The sequence below is a fragment of the Silene latifolia genome, chromosome 5, assembly GCF_048544455.1.
Source record: "Silene latifolia isolate original U9 population chromosome 5, ASM4854445v1, whole genome shotgun sequence".
In the NCBI taxonomy this organism is placed as follows: domain Eukaryota; kingdom Viridiplantae; phylum Streptophyta; class Magnoliopsida; order Caryophyllales; family Caryophyllaceae; genus Silene; species Silene latifolia.
In genome coordinates, this window is record NC_133530.1 from 21,026,915 (window position 1) to 21,052,216 (window position 25,302).

The following is a 25,302-nucleotide window of genomic DNA, read 5'->3' on the forward strand; positions in this document are numbered from 1 at the left end:
GCCAATTACCAATCCATAAGTTTTAATCCCTCCAGAGTCCAGTGACATTAGTCCGTTATTAGCAACTCTCTTATAGGACCGTTCTATAGCATAGGATTGACCCAAAAGGAGAAAAGCCCAAAGTTAACTTATAATTACATTCATGTTTCAGTTTTATTTTGATTACCCGATATCTTATAATGAATACCGACTTATTTAAATATGCAAGTTATCAAGATAAAGTATTATGTTACAAAAATAAATAATTTTTTTACAGATTTATTAACTTACTTAGTTGGGCTTTGTGCCTTTGTGCCATTAGGTTAGTCTTTTGCTAAAAATGGTCTTATAGAACAATTTATGTTTATAATTTGAATCAGCAACTATCCTATAAAGTTGTTTTATAGCATAAGATTGTCCCAAATGGGAAATATCCTAAAGATACCATTTAATTTAATTTATATTTTTATTCTATTTTAATAATCCGATATTATATGATGAATACTAACATATTTAAATATGGAAGTTTATCAATATGAAATTTTATGTTGCTTTTTTTACAAATTTATTAACTAATCTATTTGGGCTTTTGTTATTGGGCTAGTCTTATATGTAAACATACTTGGCAAAATAGACCCGGCCCGAACTACCCGATCCGACATTCGAAGTCAAGACTGGAGCTTGACCCGAGCCCAAAACGAGTCGATCCAATATAATTTGACTCGAATGGTTATTGTTTCACACTGATTATATTATTAAATAACTTGATAATAGTTGAAATGAAAATGACCTATCCCGAAAAGACCCAACCTGGCCTGAACTGATGCAAACCCGAAACTGGCCCTATCCGAACTGACCCAGCCCGAGCCCAATCTGTCAAATTTATTATATTTAATGTTTTAATATGTGAAAAAAGATATATACTCCCGTGCTAAGAAGCTTCTTTTAAATGATGAAATTATACTCTCTGCGTCATAGTCAATAGTTTACATTTTATTTTATTTTCTTGTCACTAAATAAAGTAAATGTAAACTATTCACTGGGACATAGGGAGTATGTTACAATTTTATGCACAAACTTTAAAATTTCCATCTCCATTAACTCAAAAATTGTATACTAAATATATCATCAAATAGTGAACCTTTAGAAATGAAAACTTATGTTCAAATTTTACGTATTATTACTTTGACATAATTATAGTTCCCGATCCCAAATTCCTCGTCAATGCCACAAATAGTAATTCGAGTTCAATCCTTTGAAAGAAATAGTGTTAAAATTCACGAAGGAGAGAATCTAACTTAAATCTAAACTAAACTGAATAACATACAAAAAAGATATGCCCTCGAAGCTTTAAAGCTTTAATTTTACTCGCGCAAAATAAATTTGCCAATAAACATGGAAGGACGTCAGTCCATTGAATCTCCACTAATTCTGAATCATATAGAAATATAATTAATCAGGTCATTGATTTGTGGAAGATTTGTCTTTATTATCAGAATAAAGAAGGTTTACCAACATTAATATTAACCTATGCAGGCATAACGTGACACAACACCATCTAGCTTTGCTTCTCTCTACGCTCTACCTACAAAAAGTGGGTAAGACATAAAGTGTCATGGCCACAAGCTAAGCCCACAACCTATACTTTAAACAAAGGCAAATATTTTGGTGATTTTATGGGTTCCCATGTTCCCATTTACTAGTAGTAACTTTTACTACGAGCAGTGTCGAAATTAGAATTTGGAGAACGAATTAATAATGTCACTAAATAAATTTGAGAAAAAAAATCAATAAAAATTTTGAAATTTAAGAGATGTCTCATAGAGCAAATATTCATTAAGGGTGTTCATTGCCTCATTGGTCTGGCACTGGACCGGATCAGACCAAACTCTCTGAATCAAAAATCAAATAAGGGTTAAAAGGTAGATCGGGACCGCGGACCGGACCATATTAATATTGGTCTAAAATTATGATCGATAAAGCCCGGGTCATTTTATCAACTCTATTATATTTACTTTGTAGCTAACAATCTAAGCTTTGATTTAGATTGTCTTCTAACATGGTATCAGAATTTTTACTGTCTCCAAAATATTCAAGTTCAAATCTTGGTAGAGTCTCATTCTCACAAGTGAAATTTCAGCACAAGATATAATGACCTACGAGTCTCTCTAATGCAATTGATCTACCATAACTCATTAACTCGATCCAAACTCAAACCGATTGAAAGGTTTACCACAATATCATGTAATTGTACAAACATTTACCGACCTTGGTGTAACAAATACGCATTGATTATCCAATTCAAGACCGAGGGACAGAAGTTGGGGGAAAAGAGAGATGGGACACACTCACACACAAAGAGCTTTAAATGAAAGTATAATAACTAAATAATTTACTCCACAATTCACACAAAAATGCACCAACAACTAGTCATAACTCCCGTAAGCTAACTTTATTTTTTCAAAGTCTGCAAAAGTTATGTTCATTTGCCGACACTTCTTCATACTATAGTAACAAGAACAAGTATACTACATTATTTCATAGTAATATGGAGAAGAAGAAAGAACCCATTTTGAAGAAGTTACTTGTTTTCTCTCTTTTACCAATCTTCACTCTTTTCTTGCTTCTTTGTCATCATCAACAACACTCTTTTTCAAGTTATTCATGTAAGTTTTGTTGTTCTTTGAGTTATTTTGAAATGCGAAAACGTTTGCAGATGTCAGCTAGTTTAGTTAGAGCATGTTATGTTATTATTAGCGGTGGTAGTTTAAGTTTCTATACGATATTTTATTAATTATTTCGAGTCATTTTTTGGTAATATTGTTGAAGTGTTATGTCTTTCTTATGGCAGATGAAGGGTTGGATAATTCAGGGAGAAAGAGTAGTGATGAATTTCTTAGTGAAAGAGAGGTAGAGACATTAAAGCTACATTTCAAACTAAGGAGGCTTGTTAATGGTAATTTGATTTAGCTTTTTTATTTATTTACAGATTCTTCCCTCTGTCACAGTCATTTATTTAACTTTTATATTCTATTTGAGTGGTAATATTTTAATCAAAGTAACAAATGATTGAGACGTAGGAAGTATTAGTGAAATGTATTTAAAACGACCCATATACCTGGTTGGTAATGAGAATTAATTAGTGTTAAAGATGTGTTTTTGACCTATTTTCACACTTGACAGTTGACACGGTACGGTCTCGAATCTCTTTAGAGACTGACTTATTAGCTTATGATAAAAGATTATTTAACTGAATACATAATGTATTATTAAACTGACAATTTTCTGCAAAATCTAAGTTAAAGAATCTCACATCTTTTGTTGTTTGGTCCAAGAATTTCATAATTTGAAATTCAACTGAATTGGATCAACATCATCGTCTGAGCATGTGACTTGATGGTTTAATAATAATCCATGATATTTTTGTAGGGTAGTTTATGTCACTATACTTGTTTTTATCTCTGCACCAGTGAACATCTAACAGTTTTCACCATCCATTTTTAAGAACCCGATCCAAATTGATCCGACCAGCACCTAGGACACTCGAATGACCTATTTACCGGGTATAAATTGACATTCCTTTGAGAAATGGTCCTTCGTGTCAAAGTGAATTAAACTGAACTGTATAGAGTTGAATTCAGGCATTTTAATGGGTACGTAAGATTAATAGTCGTTCATGGTATCCGTCTACAATAAACGCGTAAACATATTATTTGCAATTGGTCTCCCTTGTGAAGGGTTACCATTTGTGGCGGATATTTTGTGAGATAAAATGATAACAAAATGGGTTAGTGGAGAAAGGGGACCACATGAATAGTGTTGCAGAGAGAGAAAAAGTGGGTACTTTGTGAGGTAAAATGGTATCCGTCACTCAAGAGTGACGGATATGTCATGTCTTCAATGAGAATTTGTGTATTATTTGTTCCGGTATCAAATAGGAATGATCTTTAATGGTACATTTGAGCCAAGTATAGTGACCTACCACTTCTGAAAAGTTGTAACAATAATGTTGTCATTAATTAGAAAAACAAATTGTTTGAATTAGTACCTTAAAGTTTCGGTACAATTCTTATGATTACTAATAGTACACCGCGTCACCACCTTTGAATAGTACGACCATTTATTCAAGACGTTTGCATAATTAGTATCGAGTTCTCAATCGTGTTTTTTGTACGACCATTTGTTGGACACTGATTCTTACTTGTAAAGCTTATGATGCCTCACAACCAATTTAAATAATGTAAAGACTATCACATTAATAAACGACATGAAAGTTGATTTCGTGTGTACATGTTTTTTGAGAAAATTCCAAACCCATTTTCATGAATTTCGTGATGAAACAGGGAAAGATCTCGCAAAATTTGATACCACCGGATATTCATACGATGTTGATGACTTCACTGAGATAAGTGTAATAAGTAAGCCAGTCATATACGATCAGAAATCCTCAACTCTGTATGTACCATCCAATGAAGCAATAACCCGACCCAAAAAAACCAGAGTCCAACCATATCCGAGAAGAGAAGACCCGACTGCCATGAAATGGGTTAAACCGGTGCAAATAGTCATGGGAAAAGCCAGTAGGATTCGGCCTCCAGCTTGTCAAATAAAGCACGATGTTCCTGCTTTGTTCTTCTCATTTCAAGGATTCGCTGACAACCCGTTTCATGCCTTCAATGAGGTTGTAATTCCGCTGTTTCTTACGAGCTGGCATTTTGAGTCTCGTGTGCAGTTTGTGCTCACTCAGTATAGACGTGAGTGGTACTGGAAGTATGCCCGGGTAGTCGAGAAGTTGTCGTCTTTTGATGTTATTGGCACCGATGCTGATACACATGTTCACTGTTTTCCTGCTGCTGTTGTAGGACTCAGGTATATTTATATCTTTCCATCCTCAGCAAGACTCCGTTAAGACGAGCTTTTTCTGTCTGAAATTAAGACGGAAAAATGTGACCCTATTACGATAAAATGTGATCATTTTTTGATAAAAAGTTGGGATATTCCCTCGTGTACCTCTGAACTTCTTCGTTTTTTAAGGTGTACCCTCGTTTTTCACGAAAAAACTTTGACCGACAATAATTCTCTGTTACGAGTTCAGAAAACAGTAATTTTTTTTTCAAACCAATTATCTCGTCAAGACTTTGAATTTGAAAGAAAAAAAAAATCACCGCTTTTTGAACTCGTAACCGGTAGTTATGGTTGGTCAAAGCTTTTTTAACGAATAAACTTTGACCGACCATAATTCCCGACTACGAGTTGAGATGTTGGTGAATTTTTTTTCAAACTGAAGACCTCTTAAAGACGGTCAATTTGAGAAATAGTTTATCATATTTTGAAGTTGTAGTCAAGAGTTATTGACGGTCAAAGTTTTTTTGCAAGAAAAGAGAGGTAATCTTAGAAAACGAAAAAGTTTAGGGGTACACGAGAGAATATCCCTGAAAAGTTACTAGAACGATTTTCTAAACAAATGTGAACAATTTTAGCTTAACTTTATCAAACAAACACTTCTTATTACAAAATGGCGAGATTTTCTCCGACTTAATTACAGACGGAAAAAGGGCCGTCTTAAAATGAGAACGTTGTTTCTTGTGTATTTACAATCAATGCAATTGCAGCGATTTATCGAGTTGGAGTAGTATGATAAGTATGAAAATAATGGATGCAGGTACCATGAAAATCTTGCAGTGAACAGAAGCAAAGTTCCTTTAGGATATACAATGCAATCCTTCAGGCAATTCCTCTGGAAAACATACAATGTCAAGGTTAAAACCGCACTGAACCTCAAAAAACCGAAAGTACTTCTCGTGTCTCGTAAAGGATCAAGAGAATTTCTAAATGAAGACGAAATGGTTCACATGATGGAGAATGACTTAGGCTTTCAGGTGTACAGAGCATTACCAAACGAGACATCGAATCTTAACAAATTCGGCCAAGTAGTAAATTCATGTGACATGATGATCGGAGCACACGGGGCTGGACTTACAAACGGGTTGTTTCTACCTACAGGCGCTGTCATGATACAGATTGTGCCTTTAGGGCTTAACTGGGCGTCTGATCATTATTTCGGTGAGCCAGCGCCCGGCATTGGGCTTAAGTACATTAGGTACAAGATTTGGAGGAATGAGACGTCGTTGTACGAGAAATATGGTCCGGATGATCCGGTTGTATCCGACCCTGCCTCGATTTGGGCTAAAGGGTATATGGCTGTTAAGAAAGCATATGTTGATGAACAGAATTTTAGAATCAATTTAGGTAGGTTTAAGGTTGTACTACTTGATGCTTTGAAATTAATAGGAGATTCTTCTGTGTGATTTGAGGAAATGTGGATTTGATTTGTAAATGAAGTTTATTTGTTCATTTGGTGTTGTATAACACAATTGTAGGTTTTAAAATGAAGTTGTAGTAGGTTGTGCACCTTGTTTAATGATAAAAATAAACTAGGTGCACAAGTTATTACATTAACCTCAAATGTAATAAACTAGGTGCACAAGTTTATTTGTTCATTTGGTGTTGTATAACACAATCGTCTTATCTGGATTGTTATTTTTATTTTTTGTATTAAATTAACAATTTTGAGTTGGCCTATAATCAACTTCAAATGACTTAAATCAATCAATCAATCAATCATCAATATCTATCTATATTAATAAAGAAAGCTTTTTTCGAGCGATTACAGAGAGTCCAGTTTTTCCGAAACACTTTCACTTTTAATAAAATAAAATTTATACAAAAAAAAATCTTCAATAATTTCGTAAAAACTGGAAATTTGATCTATTTGCAATTTCTCACGTACTCAAACTCTTGGCGTTTTATTGAATATGAATCATGTATATATACTGATTCACATCCATCAACTTTTTTCCACACTATTTGTTGTACGTTTCTACTCCGTCTATTATTTGTTTCATATTGTCTTCTTTGCTTTTGTAGTTGCATGGGCATTAATTATATTTCATCGACCTTACTTTCAATGTGCAGGTAATACATACTCCTATGTTTCACACTAGAGGTGATCATGGGCCGGGCCGGGCCGGGTTTGGGCCGGGCCCAAGCATTAAATTAAGCCCAAGTGTGCGGGTCGGGCCGGGCCGGGCTACAAGTGCGGGCCTATTTTGTCGGCCCAAACCCGGCCCATGCGGGCTTAAGCGGGCTTTCGGGCCGATTCGGGCCAATTCGGGCTAAATATTTTTTCTCTTAAAATAAGTTTAGAAATCCCCTTTTGAAGTTATAATACTTTGTGTATTTGTTACCAAAAATTTCGTATAGAATTGTCTGATTTTTTTCGAGTATTGCAATTAAGAAGTAGTAACCTAATGTAGCTTTTATGATATTGCTTGAGGTGACTTATACAAACTAAATGCACAATTTTTAGTAGTGTAATAATATATTTTAGTGCGGTGCTCACTGTATGTTGTTGTAATTTTGTAATTGATTTGATATTTGTTTTTCTTTAGGCTCAAAAACATTGACTTAGCACGCCGATAATGGTAAATAATTTATCGGCACTAATATGATACAAAATCATTAGCTCATTTTTTATCATATAAATACTGGTGAAGGAAAATACTAAGCCTTATCAAACTAATACATGTAAACAAGTTATTACGGCTTATTTACAATACAACAATTGATTGGTTAATTATTTTACTTAATGCTTATTAACATTCTTAAATTATACATATTTATAAATTTTGCATATGTTCGGGCCGGGCCGGGCCAAAATTCGGGCCGTAAAGGTGGCCCAAACCCGGCCCTATTATATTGAATCGGGCCATGGGCTTCGGGCCGTGGGCTTTTCGGGCCTAAAATCGAGGCCCAAGCCCGGGAAAAAATCGGGCTGGGCCGGGTCGGGCTAGCGGGGCTGGGCCATATGATCAGCTCTATTTCACACTAACATTGGATCCTTATTGGAGAAGAAATAAGTGTTAGTTATATTTTTATTATTTGTTTCTATTTAACCGTATATGATATAAAAAAAACTGGCATCATAGAAGCATGAAGTATAGAATTAGTAACTAATATTTCAGTAGGAATAAATTAACCAGTACGTAATATAAAGTCATCATCTTCAATACTAATAATTTGAGTTGAAATTATTGCAGGTACAACATATGGTTTAATTCATAGATGGATGATCTTTAAAAAATTTATTCTTACAGGTATGGTTTATATAGATATTGATATGTACAAATAATCTCTTGAAGCACCCTTTGAAATCATAATAACTTACGGAGTATATTTTTTATACGTTTTCTCTACTCAATGTCTCAACCATAATAGCTTTTTCGAATTTTGAATTATAAAAGTTAATGTATACTCATATTGAGTCAAAATTACGTATGAATATTAATCTACTTTTTTTTGTCTTCTACATGGCAGGATATTAATTATTGCACGGAATATATGAATACTAATCTACTACTCTACCAAGTCAAATATACCATAGTTTTGTAATTAATTTCCAATGCTTTTCTTTGTTTTCGTATAAAACAAAGAATCAATATAACGAAATTATAATTATGTCTTGATTGATACTCTGTCTCCGCATATATGGAGGATATAGTCACATTCATGTACGAAGTACAAATCTATGTAAAACAATTATTGCAATTAGTTTAACTATTTAGTGGACATAATATATGAGTGAGGTGGAATCCATGAAGTAATACTCACAAGAAATCACAATAGTCATCGTCGTCTGTTATTTATGACTTACGAGTATTTCTTTTGCTCGACTCTATTGTCAATATATCAAGATGATTATTTTTTCCTTCTCTATATTTAGAGAGGTGCAATAAAAACATAAGCAACTGATTTAAATAATACGAAGTTAAAATCAACCATGAAATTGAGCGAAATTTTATAGTTGAAGACTTGAGGTAATGGTTCAAACTTTTGTTAAGAAGTCATACAAATTTAACACTAATGCCAACAATGAGTGTAACGAGCTAATGTAAAATATAATGCAATTAACAAGCACTTAATTGAAATCGACAAACGACAATATATATGTTAGACTCATATATTATAGATAGTAATTAAAGGAGATCCTCCAAAACTAACTAAAAAACCCTACGTTAAATAGAATACTATCCACCTTGAAAGTTGGAATCCTAATTACATACAAGTATAATACTCCTATAATAATATGAATTCTCGAGTTAGAGAATTGTGGTGTATCACAAACGCAACAATTGGTTAACTATGATGTGTTGAATGTGCCGGACCATCTCTTCTTCCAGTTGATGGAGCAAGATGTTGGGGGAGATTCGTGACCTCGGGTGGTTACATTCTACTCGTCTTAGTTCTGTTGTAGCGTAGCTTTAGTTTTCATTTTTGTTTTCTTGGCTTTATAGTTTCTTTGAGATTGTAACTTACTTCTCTTCATCAAAAAAAAAATCAATTTCTTTTCTTATTTTTTTGTCCATAGTAAGGAGTTTTCAGTCTTCCAAAAATTGTAATCTTCTGTAAAAATACATCTTCTACAAACGCTTGCATAACAACACAGTACATACATATAAATTGTATAATGGAGTTTAAAAATCAAATATTTGGTCCTAAAATTACTCCGGCGGCTCAACAAATTCTTTACATTTTATTAAAATATTTCTCACAAATAAGTACACATAATAATTCATAAATAAGTTGTTCTCACACTTGAGATCATTTTTTTTGGATAAGTTATCAACTTATTCAAACCATTTTCGATCGATATTTGAGGATCCAATTATTTTTACATAATGTAAAACGTAATAAAAGTAGCAAAATCATTATTCTTCAAGCCGCCGTATAATATAGTTACATGTAGGAGTTGTGTTGCTCATCTTTAATCATTCCTTATCCAGAATTGAGTATTAATATGACTTTGGTTAGTAATGAAAGTCTTTTGAATCAGCTAATGACTTTCTTTTAATAAAATAGAAGTCTTTTTTCGTACGAATAAAATAGAAGAAGTTGAATATCACATATACACTCCAACTTCCTGTAAGTATCAATAAGCTTCACATAATTTAAGTTTGGTTATTTAATCATATTTTAACTATATTTTTCTCAATGCATATTATTAACTTTTAAATTAATATTTAAGAACAACTTGAATTACTATACTTAATTATTAATTACAGTTTGTCAATTCCAAATGATCAGTAAGTAGAATATACAACCAGTTGTATTAGTTGTATAGTACAGAACTTGAGCTTTATAATATGTTTACTTGAGCTTAGACTTATAGATTACGAACTTTATTTGAAAGAATCTGAGCTCCATTATAAAAATACTAAACTTAAAAAACTATAATAAAACTCAAAAGTAATATATATAAGCTCAATTAAATTTTAGTTTCTAATATCAAAAATTTAAAATTAAACAAAAATTGATAGAAACTCGATAAAAATACACATAAGCTCAATTAGATTGGTTATGGATGTACAGTGCTCTTATACAACCAGTTGTATAATAGTATTTGGGAAAAATCAATGCATCTTGGTTTTTAGACAAGGAAAAATATCTTAGTGCATACGAGGTATATTTTCTTTTTTGGTGACGAGGCGGCCCGCATCCGCTATTTTTGGTTTACACCGGGTAAACCTTCGGATATACGTGATAGTTTGCAATTCACATGTACCTGGTAAGCCACCTAAAAGTGACAGACTCGGAAAATTTAGGGTAAATATTAGTCACGGTATTTAAGTTAATATGAAGTTAAAAGAAGTCCTATTACAGTATTACTATTACAAACAATAAATTATTATAAAACGTGTGAAAGATGTCTTAATATTAATGGTAAATATTTTAGTTTTATAAATAAATAGTTTTTATTCTCCAACTTATTGACGGTCAAAGTTTGGAAACTAATACGTCCAAAAAGGAAATGGGGTGAAAATAGGAAAATGGAGAGAGTATATTACATATAGGTCCTTAATATAGCATATTCACATAAAGACATTACAAATAGGCCCGTGCATCGCACGAGCATTAAATCTAGTATATAACTAAAGGAGGCTTTTTTTTCTAGTTATACTATTAGCATTAGAATTAGGAGATAACTAATTATTTACAATTTTTCTATTATAATTAGGAATATAATTTTCCTATTAAAAATGAAAATTAATTAATTATTTTACAATTTTCCTATTAGAAATAGGAAATAAATTAACAATTTATTAAGGCTTTTTTTTTCTAATTATACTATTAGAATTAGGAGATAATAATCATTTAAATTTTTTCTATTATAATTAGGAATATGATTTTCCTATTAGAAATGAGAATTAATTAATTATTTTACAATTTTATTATTAGGAACAGGAAATAAATTAATTATCTGCAATTTATTAATATTAAAAAAATATTTATTAGTATTTGTTCACTTTTTATTAAATTAGAAGGAAAAACACATTTGATATATTTATAATATCCAATTTTATAACAACTTCCGATTAAAAAAATGAGGTATTATGAGGCTAAAAGGCCCTAGGCCGAACTGGGTTGTGACAAATGTGCATGATTAATACGTACTACATGGAATTTACTCGTGTAAAGAGTAAAATGAACGCTGAAATATGCCCCTACATCTTTTGTTATTGCTAATGTCATATTTAATTATACATATTACAAAGTTTATTTTTCAAATGTCATATGTATTTCTCCTACTAATTTTAAAGTTATTTCCCTTACAATACACTTCAACTTCTATTGATAATTTATTATTATATTATTTACATTCATTTGTCATTATATAAAAGTATATTAATCAAAATTTAAATAACATATTCACAAATTATTGATAAGTACAAAGTTTGATATCTATTTTTGAAGAAGTATTAAAAGATAAAGAAAGTTGCTGCTAATTTGCGAATCAAAATATAATATTATGACAAATTAGTAAATGTTTTGAAAAACTTTATTGTGCGATTGTTTTACAATTTAAAGTAAAAATGGTACCACGAGTAATAAAATAGATTTGAATGAGGCTTGAAGGTAAATTAGATACACTTATTATAGAAATATGTATAAGGTTAAGATTCAATTCAAGCAACGATCAACATTAAAAAAAAGTCATGAAAACCAAATAAAAGGGTAAGAGTAGTCTTTCCCTAACATAGTGAAGACCGTCTCTCTCAAGCTTTTCTTCTGATAAATTTACATGCATAAAAAACGGTATTATTCAATTATATGGAGCAAACTAATTATTGTTAATGCTATATATTTTTTCTTTTGTGTGTAAATTGAGCACATCATCACTATAATTTAGAGAGAGATACGAATTGGGGAAGGGTAAGACATATTCGTCATGCATAATACGATGCTTTAACTACCTTTAGGCAAAAATATAAAAATAAATAAAAAAGTTTAAACCTAAAAGGGGGTCACATACTTGCCAAATCTTCTATAATTCTCTACCGCATTAATATTCTCATGAAGTTTATGACATTTATTTCATATTAATAAAAAAATAATTATACTGCTTCGTACAATTTGTGATTTATAACTTTTAGCTAACTTATTTGAACTTGCTTAAATTTATATATTTTAAGTGAAAAATATTAATTATAAATATGATAAAGATAAAGTTTGATCTTTAATTTTCTCAGAGATAAAAAAAAAAACTCAATTTTTATTTTCTAATAATATACTAATTAAAGGTCATAATGTAAAACAGGAAATTACACCACAATCTACTATTTCAATATGTCGATGATCAACACTCAAAATAGCACATTTGTTATTTAAATAGTGTAAAAACTCTCAAAATGCTAAAAAAAATGTTTAATCTGTCGTTGTCAAACAAACCCTAAGTTTCTACATTTTTTTTTGTCATGTTCAACTTAATCTTTTTGGGATGTAAAAATGATGAAGTTCAGAAAGTAACGGTTAGTTTTCTGTTAGTTAGATGAACTTTTCAAGAGAGAGATGAAAGCTTTGCATTTTAGACCGTTTTATGTATGAACCGAAGGGATTAAGTAGTGGGCTAAAGGTTGTTTCGAGTGGGAATGAGGTTGATTGCGACGAGTTGGTTGACTAAAGTTTATCCTTACTAGATCTAGAAAGGGGATAATAATTATGAGATAATAAAATTTGAAGAAAAAAAAGTGACAATAAAAATGAGATGGGGGTACTAAGATTTATATATGCAAAATGAAATAAATAGTAAAGTTCGTGTATATATATAATATTCAAACTTATTCAGTTTACAAATATAGTACCCAAACACTTTGTTTGAGTATTTGGAATGGAGGTAGGGGAGGGGATGAGAAAAAGACTAGGAAGGGAATGGGAGAGAGATAAGAGGGAAGATTGCTTCTTAAACTTTTGATCTTTGTTGAAGGAGAAATAAATTGTCTTCGATAAGGGAGACGAGGATCCATATATATCATCTGGAGTAAATTGGTGTTTCATGGAGGTGAATGCGATTTATGACTTCTTAAATGTAAAACGTAGCAGAAAGGTAGTGATAGTGGTAGTGGATTGTTGGTTGTTTCAAGTAGTAAGAACTAATCACAGTGGCTGATGTTTTATTTTGCGGGTAAATTAGTGGGGTGAAGGGAGAGTGCATTTGTGGAAGGGTGATGAGTTTAACGAGGATAGTGATAATAAATAAGGTTATTTATCAGCAAAATATCGCTTGCATTAAAACATATAGGTAATATGAATAATAACAAGAAATCTCAAAAGATCATATTGATAAACTTAATCTTGACCCCATCAATCCAAATTAAATTCAAATCATAATTCTAACGACATTGTCGAGAGCAAGGGTTAGTTTTCATTGGATTGTGGATTTTTCTAGAAGTAAGGGTTTAGTTTTTCACTTGGTTGGATAAATTTGAGAGAAGTTTCGAAGACAAGGATCGATCTTTCAAGGGATGAGATTGTTTTAGATCATGTGTGTGAATAAGGAAGAAAAATAGGGGTCTGTGTGAAGGATTTTGTTTCAAATGAGAAGATGGGGGGAAAGACTATTGTTATAGGGGGTGTCATAAGTAGCCCCAACCATGTAATATTGCGTTGGAATTTGGTTCACATTCAAAGATACGTCTATAGTTTCACCGGGAGATATAACATTTAACTACCTGTAAATATTTTTACGTAACTAGCATTTGACCCAATAATGATTATTGTTTTCCTTGACCAATTGAAAAACAAACAAGTATTAATGAACAAATTTTAAAAACTTTCAGTCCTAAGTATCATATATATAAAAACTTCATATTGGTTTTATTTTCTTAAAAAAAACAACATTATCGAGAGTAAGGGATATTTTACATTGGATGGTGAATTTTTCTAGAAGTAGGGGTTTAGTTTTTCACTTGGTTGGATAAATTTGAGATAAGTTTCGGAGACAAGGATCGATCTTTCAAGGGATTAGATTGTTTTAGATCATGTGTGTAAATAGGGAAGAAAAATAGGGGTTTGCGTGAATGATTTTGTTTCAAATGAGAAGATGGGGGCCAAGACTATTGTTATAGACAAGGGGAGGGGGGGGGGGGGGGGGGGGTTGTTCATAAGCAGCCCTAGCCATGTAATATTGCGTCGGAATTTGGTTCATATTCAAACGTACTTCTATAGTTTTACCGCGAGATATAACATTCTAACTACCTCTAAATGTTTTTACATAATTACAATTTGATCCATGATGACCGGGTTTTGCCGTCACTTCCGGTACCAAAAACAATTTATAAAGAACCCAAATAAAAGTAGTATTTAGTCGGGTGTCGAACACAAAGATGGCGGGGGTTAGATGCTTAGTCCGTTTTAGTCCCAATTTAGCCTAATAATGAAAGAGGTTTGATTTATGATAAACTAAGATGCAAATAAGGAATAAAATTAAACTAAATGCAATTGTAATTGATCAATATGAGAAAGACTAGAGCTTTCGGGTTCACTCGGGTCATTGGGCATGAAACGAGGCAAATATGGGGAATAGGTGATTCAATTAGTCAAGAAATTATGCCTAATGTCTTAGGGCACCTAGAATTCGTTAACCCACTTTCATGTGATTAACTAAAACCCGTCACACACATACACAAAGATCATCCAATAGTCTACACACCAAGATTGTTCATCCACTAGTATAGACACCAAGACAACTAAACATGTGAGAAAATACTCAAACTTTCATAGGAGCAATTCTACAAACACTTCATGTGCAAGAAAGTGACAACCAATAAAACACTCAATTCCTTATAATTCTAACCCAAAATCGTACCCATAATAGACCCGAGATCTCCCTAGGCCCTAGAGGAGAATTACTCACACATGTTCATGGGTGAGAAATTAACAATAACATGGAACAATACACACACAAACATGCTAAACATAATAAAGATAGAAACTTTGAATGAAAACATTAAGTAAAGAACATAAATGTAAACAAATGAAAATAAATGTAAATAAAAGATGAGAATTGTACCAACAAAGAGGAAAGTAACAATCTTGGGCAACAATGGAAGAATGAATTTCTTCTAATCTTCAAATACAACCCAAAATACTAATAGTATACTAATGAGAAAGGAAGAACTTGCATAAACAAAAGAAAAATTAAACTAATAATTAAAGAAAGATTACAACTTTTTATTGAATGAAAATGAGGGAGGAAATATTAGGGTTCTACAATATTTGAGAGGAGAGAATTAACTAGTCTAATTCTATTCTAGGCTTAGGTAGTGGTAATGTCTAATGTGTAAGGTAGTCTAATATACTAATCTAATAATAATCTAAATAATAATAATAATGATAATTTAATAATAACATTAATAATATTAATAATAATCCTCATCAAAAGACACCACTAGGCTAAACAAAAGACACGACTTATTAAATAAAGACAAAAAGGAAGAAGGGAAAAACACAGGAAAAGACGCAGCCAAGGGTTCTTTGCCGGTCAGCCGGCGGTCGGTGCAAGGTGCCGGCAGCGCGTAGCTTGAAGAAAGGGGTTGAATTAAATGGGGTGTAGTCTATGCCGGCCTGTCGGCTGCCGGGCAACCGGCATAGAGCACAAGAAATTGATGCAAGGTGGATTGTGGTGTTGCGTGCCGGTAGCCCGGCTGCCGGTGGCTCTGATCGGTAGCGAGAACTTCACAAAAAAAGAGAGAAATTGATGTTGTTGTCTGCCGGTGTGGATAGTCGACTGCCGGTTGACCGGCATAGGACTCAAAGCTTCAATTTAGCTCGATTTCGAGCTCGAGTAGATGAACGAATTGATGATGACTGATTGTTGTTGGTGATTGCTCCTGCGGTTGTCGCGGGTTGCTGCTGCTGTTATTAATGATGTTGGTGATGGGATAAATGGTGGTGGTTGCGGTTAATGGCGAAATGGTGAAATGGAAGATGAAGTAGATGGTTGTGTTGGAATTTTGAGTCACTAAGCACTCAAAAATACTCAAGTTGTGGCCCATTTACTTTAGCTTAATGGAGTCAAAAGATGGACTCAAACTGCCCTACTTTGTCTCCCCACTTCTTCAGCCAACCACCCACTCACCCTATATTCTAACTGATCTTTGATGGCAAGATTAGTATAAATGGAGCACCAATTCTGATTCATAAGGTCACCAAACCTACTCTCCCTTAAGTAAATATACACCATCTAAATCAGTGAGAAGGAGGGTTCGGAACCGAAATCAGAGTAAGAAAGAGACAGACGTGCAGAAATATAGACAAGTTATCGGAAAGACGGAAACGGGTTTATTTCTTTATTCGGGTTTAAAGCTGTTCAGGAATACCGATAAGCAATGGCTGGAGGTTTTAATTCTCGATCCTTATTTATCGCTTCCGCAATTTATTTATTCGTATATTCATTTAGTAATTAGAATATACATGAGTAAGAATTAAATTAATACTTACATTTGGTATCAGAGCTTGTGAAAACGCCTCTGTCTTGCTTGTTGATTTCCGACTTCAGTTTTCCGTCGGTGATATAATGATTCTGCTAATCTCGTTTTTGCCATCATGAAATCTGGGTTTTTTGTTTTAATGGTGGAGACGGAGGTAAAGGGATGAAGTTTTGCCCATTTGTCTCGTCTGATTTGATGGAGTGTTTTGCAGAATAGAGTTTGCTGCAATTATGAGGATGGTGCTTTTAATCATATAAAATATGTATATACTTTTTCCAAGACCTACTTTATAAGCATGCTCATGTGTTGTTTACATTTTTTTTTTTTTTCAAGAGTCATGCGCGCTGGAATTTTTGGTTTTCTCTGTGGAATGCTTTTTCCACTGTTTGTTTGCTAAAGCATCATTCCTTAATTTATTATATGATGTTATAGCTTTTTGGTTTATTGCTTTTTACATGACGTTGGGTCTTGTAGCCTTTCATTATACAATTCCCAATGTTTTGGTTACATAAAACTCTCTCGTTTTTGGCAAGTTGTCCCCTTTATGTGTAATATTGGCATGTTTTTGATAATGTCACAGAATTTGTCAAGGTGCATCAAACATGTGGTTTGATAAAGTAAATCCATTTAATTTATTTAATATGTGTAGATGGATGTTTGTGTTGCTTTTGTCAGATGTTTGTTCATATGATCAGTTGTTAATTTGTTATTATGGTCATATATTTTTATTTTTCTATATACATAAAGTTGAGTATATAGACTAAATTTTAATGTCAAGTGATTTTAAATTTATTAGTTAGGGAGTAGCCACAGCATCTCTAACTGATTAAATTTTATACGGAATCACATGTGGAAACTAGACATTTTATTGTAATTAATTGTACGTAATGTGATGAGACTTACCCACAGGAATCTTATTATATTTGTATAATTAATTAGGATGTTATATTGAATTATGTTTCTTAATATACCCACAGGAGTTGAGAAATGAATATAATTTGATAGTTTCATCATAAAGTTTATTTATGCATCTAATTTGAGTAGACTTTAGCCCACAGGCAAGTTTATGTCACTAGATTCATATAAGCATAATTTACATTGGTAAATTGTGATAAAGTTAAGTCTCAAATTTTGGTTACTAAGCATGTATATTTAAAATTCGCAGCAAGTTTACCTGGAAATTCCTTTGATATCAAAATAGACGTTCCTGAATTAACTGGTGATAATTTTAAGGTGTGGAAGGAAAGAGTTCTATTGCATTTAGGATTCACGCGTTTCGATTATGCTATACAACATGATGAACCGGCTAAGATAAAGGAAACTAGCACACCAGATGAAGTAGATCATCGTGAAAAGTGGGAGAAATCAAACTATATTTGCACGATGTTCATAAAGACAAAACTGTGTGCTAGTATCCGAGGTTCATCGAGCAAAGATACTAAAGTTCGAGACCTTCTTAAAACAGTAGATGAACAGTTCGAAACTTCCGATAAGGCTTTGGCAAGCACCTTAATTATGAAATTTACTTCTTTGAAGATCAATGCCACTAAAGGAGTGCGTGGTTTTATCATGCGCATGAGGGATATTGCAGCCCAACTTAAGGTATTGGAAGTTACTATGTCGACTCTTTCTGGTACATTTCATTTTGTGTTCTCTCCCAAAGACAATATGCTCCCTTTAAGATCTCTTATAATACACATAAGGATAAATGGTCTCTTAATGAATTAATGACCATGTGTGTTCAAGAGGAGGGGAGGTTGTTGTTGGAGGAGGGCGAAAAGGTGAACCTAACTACTAGTACTAATAAAGAATCATCTAGTACTAGGAAGGGTCACCATAAGGATAAGGGAAAGGGTAAGATGTCTGTTGAGCCGAACATTAAGAAGAAGTCTTCATGTTTCTTCTGTAAAAAGAAGGGGCATATGAAGAAAGACTGCATAAAGTTCAAGGCTTGGCTTAAAAAGAAAGGTAATTTTCATGCGTTTGTTTGTTATGAATCTAATATGGTTAATATTAATCATAATACTTGGTGGATTGACTCTGGTACTACAATCCATGTTTCGAATACCTTACAAGGTATGACAAACCTGCGGAAACCAGTGGCAAGTGAAAGCTCTATCTATTCAGGAAATCAGATAGGCTCGAACGTAGAGGCCGTAGGGACATGCAGTTTAATTTGAGTAGTGGTTTTGTTTTGGTTTTGGAAAAGACATTTTATGTTCCGAATTTTTCTCGGAATTTAATTTCAGTTTCAAGGCTTGTACCGTTTGGATTTACCTTTAATTTTACGAATTCTGGTTTCAGTATTTCCAGATATTCTAAAGTTATTGGTTATGGTATTTTGTCTGATAATTTATATCGTCTTTATTTACAAAATGATACCACTCAAAACACCATGCATGTTAATACTGGTTTAAAAAGAAGTATTATGAATGAGGAGTCCTCTATGTTATGGCACCGGAGATTGGGACACATCTCCATTCAGAGGGTTAAGAGATTGGTAAAGGAAGGGGTACTTAGTACTTTAGACTTTACCGATTTTGATACTTGTGTTAGTTGCATTAAGGGGAAGCAAACTAACAAATCTAAGAAAGGTGCTAAGAGGAGTTCCGACCTATTAGAAATCATACACACGGATATTTGTTGTCCTGGACATGAACGCTAATGATCCGAAATACTTTATTACCTTTATTGACGATTATTCACGATATATGTACATCTACTTACTTCGTTCCAAAGACGAGGCTTTTGATGCCTTTAAATTGTTTAAGGTCAAGTAGAGAAACAATGTGGTAAGCACATTAAAATCGTGAGATCGATAGAGGTGGTGAGTACTATGGTAGATATACTGAGGATGGACAAGCACCTGGTCCTTTTGCTAAATTCCTTCAAGAGCATGGGATTGTTGCCCAATACACTATGCCCTAGTTCTCCTGGATCGAATGGTGTAGCGAAAGAAGGAATCGGACATTAATTGAAATGGTGCGTAGTATGAGAAGTAATATTAAACTTCCTTCATTTTTATGGGTTGATGCACTAAAGACGGCTGCGTATATATTAAATCGAGTTCCTTCCAAGGCCGTCTCAAAGACGCCTTTGAGTTATTCAAAGGTTGGAAACCGAGTTTGCAACATATACGCGTTTGGGGATGTCCGTCTGAGGTGAGAATTTACAACCCACAAGAAAAGAAACTAGACCCAAGGACTATTAGTGGGCATTTCATTGGATATGCCGAAAAGTCCAAAGGCTATAGGTTCTATTGTCCTTCTCATAGTACCAGAATTGTGGAATCTAGAAATGCGAAATTTCTAGAGAATGACTTAATCAGTGGGAGTACTATAGAAGTTGAACCTGAAAAGGATCAACATGAAGCTTCACCCTCTGTTTTAAGTGATAGGTTGGTTATTGTTCACGGTCCTGAAGATCGACCGCAAGTTCAACAACCAAATACAGAAATTCCACAAAATGTCGATCAAAATAGGGTGGATCATAATGAGGAAGAAGTTCACCGTGAGGTTGAACAAATTCCATTAAGAAGATCTATTCGAGAAAGGAGATCGGCTATTCCCAAGACTATGAAGTATATCTACAAGAATTGGATTGCAATGTTGGAGCTGATAATGATCCTATGTCATTTTCACAAGCCATAAGTTCTACAGATTCAAACTTATGGATGGATGCTATGAAAGATGAGATGAATTCTATGGCGGCTAATCGAGTTTGGGATCTCGTCGAGTTGCCTGATGGTGTAAAAACCATCGGATGTAAGTGGGTCTTTAAGACTAAAAGAGACTCACTTGGCAACATCGAGAGACATAAGGCAAGACTCGTTGCTAAAGGGTTCACTCAAAGAGAAGGGATCGACTACAAGGAGACATTTTCTCCTGTATCAAAGAAAGATTCTCTTCGAGTTGTCATGGCATTAGTAGCTCATTTTGATTTCGAGCTACATCAAATGGATGTGAAAACGGCATTTCTCAATGGCAATTTAGAGGAAGAGGTTTATATGAAACAACCTGAAGGATTCTCCTCTAAAGATGGTGACCATTTGGTTTGTAAGCTAAATAAATCCATATACGGTTTGAAACAAGCCTCCCGCCAATGGTATAAGAAGTTCCATGAAGTTATTTCTTCTTTCGGTTTTGAAGAAAATATCATGGACCAATGCATATACCTTAAGGTTAGTGGGAGTAAGATTTGTTTCCTTGTGTTATACGTGGATGACATTTGCTAGCAACCAATGATAAGGGGTTACTATATGAGGTGAAACAATTTCTTTCAAATAACTTTGATATGAAAGATATGGGCGAGGCATCTTATGTCATTGGCATTAAGATCCATAGAGATAGATCCCGAGGCATTTTAGGCTTGTCTCAGGAGGCCTATATCAACAAAGTGCTTGAAAGATTCAGAATGAAAGATTGTTCACCAAGTGTAGCACCTATTGTGAAAGGTCACCGATTCAGTTTAGACCAGTGTCCCAGGAATGATTTAGAAAGGGAACAAATGAAAAATGTTCCATATGCTTCAGCTGTTGGTAGCATTATGTATGCTCAAGTCTGTACTGCACCGACATTGCATATCTTTGTTGGAGTATTAGGCGAGATATCGAGTAACCTGTGCACCGATCACCGGAAGGTCCGCAAAGAAAGTGTTGAGGTACCTTCAGGGTACCAAAGACTACATGCTTATGTATAGACGGACCGATAGTCTTGAAGTGGTGGGGTACTCCGACTCGGACTTTCTTGGGCTGCATTGATTCACGAAAATCCACATCGGGATATGTGTTTATGCTAGCTAACGGAGTCAGTATCCTGGAGGAGTACTAAGCGGATACATTGTGACCACTTCTACTATGGAGGCCGAGTTCGTTTCTTGTTTTGAGGCTACCTCACATGGTGTATGGCCGAAAGGTTTCATATTCTGGGCTAAGAGTCGTTGACTCTATTAATCGCCAATTCGAATGTATTGTGATAATTCAAATGCGGTATTTATGGCTAAGAATAATAAAAGTGGAAGTCGAAGTAAACACATCGACATTAAGTATTTGGCCATAAAAGAACGTGTTCGAAAAGAAAGTGATCATAGAACACATTAGCACTGAATTAATGATTGCCGATCCATTGACTAAAGGCATGCCACCTAAAGGTTTCAATGGTCATGTAGTAAATATGGGACTTGGTCCCATAATGTGATACATTCATTTATTGTATTGAAACTTTTCATTTAGTTGGATATTTTCTCATTTCAGATTATGTACGTACATACTTTGGTTATTTATTTTATTGAGAAATATCATTATGTTTTGACCTAGAGTAAACATATGGTTTATTCATTAAGTTAAGTGTGAGTGGTGAGAGACTAAGTGTATCGTAATACATGGAAGATTAATTCTCGCTCTAGAGAATTCGTCGCTATGATTCGTATATGAAGTTTCTCTTGCGTAAATGGACCAAGTGGGAGAATGTTGGAATTTTGAGTCACTAAGCACTCAAAAATACTCAAGTTGTGGCCCATTTACTTTAGCTTAATGGAGTCAAAAGATGGACTCAAACTGCCCTACTTTGTCTCCCCACTTCTTCAGCCAACCACCCACTCACCCTATATTCTAACTGATCTTTGATGGCAAGATTAGTATAAATGGAGCACCAATTCTGATTCATAAGGTCACCAAACCTACTCTCCCTTAAGTAAATATACACCATCTAAATCAGTGAGAAGGAGGGTTCGGAACCGAAATCAGAGTAAGAAAGAGACAGACGTGCAGAAATATAGACAAGTTATCGGAAAGACGGAAACGGGTTTATTTCTTTATTCGGGTTTAAAGCTGTTCAGGAATACCGATAAGCAATGGCTGGAGGTTTTAATTCTCGATCCTTATTTATCGCTTCCGCAATTTATTTATTCGTATATTCATTTAGTAATTAGAATATACATGAGTAAGAATTAAATTAATACTTACAGGTTGAGGAGGTGAACTGGGTTGATGTTTCGTGAATGGAGGTGAGTGTATGGTTGCAGGTTTGAAATGGTTGAATTGGCGATGACGGAGGGCAGTTGTCGAAGGTGAGCCGTGGTTGCAATGGTGGTGAGTTTATGGGTGAACGATGGATGCTGTTGGTGTGTTTGTATCGTGGCAGGTTTCGGGTTTCAGTTCAGAGGTAATGTCTGGTTGACATTGATTGATGCGGGTTGATTTCAGGTCGAATGGAGATGATGGTGGTTGAAATGAGGCGGAAACGGAGTTGGGTAGCTGATGGTTGCTGCTCGGAGTCGAGTTTTGATTGCAGCTGGATGGTGCACAAAAGGTGAGTGATAATGGTGATTGGGTTAAATGGTGATGCGGTGAGGATTGCTCGTTTGTTGATAATGTTGGCTTAATGGAGGATGGTGATGTTAATGGCGGAATGCGGGAATTAGCAGAGGTGAAATGGATTAGTGAATTGAAAATTGGTGTTTGATGTGAATTGGTGATGGTGTATGATTGAAGGTGATAGTGAATGATGGAATAGGAAACAGGGGAGTCGTTGTTGAGGATGGTGAAGTGGAGCAGATATTTGGCATTGAATCAATTGCCTTTAGCTTGTCTTTGACCCGTCTTTGACTTGCCTTGAATTTGGCCTTTTATTTCACTTCACACTATCACAGAACTCGTCTCGCCTACAAACATCAAATAAACAAAAAAACAATATCAAATTCTCGAAAATATGACAATTATTCATAATTAAAATTAATAATTACTAATTAATAAATAAAACGACTTATAAAACTAAATCCCGACATCAAAATACATTTATTGGCAATAAATAGAATTAAACTATTAAATACTAATTAAACTAATAAACGAGTTATTTAACGATTAAGGCACACAAAATCGAGTCGGAATAAGGTATAAATGCGGGGTAAAATACGACTAAAATGCTACTTATCAATCCAGCAATGATTAAATTATGGTTGTTAGTCTAAAGAAGGAGATTTTTTGCATCATTGAGTTGATTATGCAGAGTAGATATTATTGTTTTCCTTGACCAATTGAAAAATAAACAGGTATTAATGAACAAATTCTAAAAACTATCAGTCCAAGTATCATATGTATAAACTTCATATTGGTTTTATTTTCCTAAAAAAAAGTATTTTATTAATCAAACACTCTTTTATTCTTATGTCAATATTATGTTAACGGGAATTATTTGTTGGTCATGCGGCATACATAAAATCTTAGACATGAACGACGTACTATATGTCTATATTCCATTTTATTGTGAAATTTATCACACATTATTTTAATATCCGTGCAACGCACGGGCAAGAAAACTAGTTCATTTATATTCTAAGCAAATAAATCCAGACGAATACCAGCTTCAAACCTATGGGGATTCGATTTGGGGGTGACCAAATAAGAATGTACTCTCTCCATTTCCTTAGTTACAGAGTCCAATTATTGTACGTCATATTCTAGATTTACCAAGTTAGTACTCCCTCCATTACTTATTATATGTCGTTCTAGGTGTTTTGATTTTTTGCATTAGACCATCCCCAAACAAGGATCGCGCTAATTAGGTCGCGACCCGGTTTTACTCTTAATCTCACCTTATTAACTTTGACCCACTTTCACCCTCCCAAGCAAGAAGGTCACTGATGGTCTCAAGTTAAACCTCGCAAGTGCACGATTTTATCGTTGTACACTCTAGAGGGTCGATCCACAAGGAGTAGGGGTGATTACTAATTGTCTATATTCTTGAGCTTAGCTAAGTCGATAGATAACAAAGAGGGTAGTAACAAACTAACGCTAAACTAACAAATTTAAAGACAAACAACAAGATAAGGTGAAAACAAGCTAAAGATAGGAGATAGATCAAATAAAGAGAAAGACTAGAACTCGGTCCGACCATGAATATGAGTAATTCCACATACTAATCGTCTCGGCTAATCAAAAGGGGTAGAAAGGTAAGGGGGAGATGGCTCTAATTCGCCTAGAACCTCCCTTCCGGTCTCGCACTAGGACACTAGCTACTCCGACTAACCCCCCTCCCGGGTTCGAAAGCCGGTCTCCCTAACTCAAAACCCGACAACCCCAAGAACATGCATTTTCCCAAGGAGGTCAAGTAAATGGTCAAGGTCATTAAGCCCTCATCATATTTCGGGTCATCCCACTCCCCCTTCCGGAGGTCGATTTCAAACACTAGCCTAGAGGCACCCTCCCTCGGTTCTCCCTTCCGGTCTCAACCTTAGTTGGTGACAAGGGTCGGTCCCCAAATACTCGACTAACAACCTAACCAACTTCCGTTGGTGGACAAGGATCAAAAGCCGACACTACCCGGAAACCAAACCTTAAGCATGAAAATTCCCCAAGACTACCCTAACCAATTTTCCCCACAAATTAGCCTTAGTGACAATTAATTAGTGAAATTACCCATATCGGGCCAAACCGAGTCCTAGAAGGAGACTACTCACTAATCATGGTCCTAATTGTTGCAAAATAAACAATAAAGATGGA

General features: G+C 34.2%; 2 protein-coding genes across 2 annotated transcripts; both read left to right on the forward strand.

Moving 5' to 3' along the window:
- Positions 1-2,373: 2,373 nt before the first annotated feature.
- Positions 2,374-6,332, forward strand: LOC141657031 (xylan glycosyltransferase MUCI21-like). Its single transcript, XM_074464141.1, has 4 exons — positions 2,374-2,645; positions 2,831-2,935; positions 4,323-4,848; positions 5,642-6,332. The coding sequence occupies exons 1-4, from the start codon at positions 2,528-2,530 to the stop codon at positions 6,285-6,287; spliced, it is 1,395 nt and encodes a 464-aa protein (XP_074320242.1). The 5' UTR covers positions 2,374-2,527; the 3' UTR covers positions 6,288-6,332.
- A 9,987-nt stretch (positions 6,333-16,319) lies between these two features.
- LOC141657028 (uncharacterized) lies at positions 16,320-22,763 on the forward strand. Its single transcript, XM_074464136.1, has 2 exons — positions 16,320-16,713; positions 17,971-22,763. Exons 1-2 carry the CDS (start codon positions 16,704-16,706, stop codon positions 18,531-18,533), a joined length of 573 nt encoding a protein of 190 aa, XP_074320237.1. The 5' UTR covers positions 16,320-16,703; the 3' UTR covers positions 18,534-22,763.
- Positions 22,764-25,302: the final 2,539 nt, after the last annotated feature.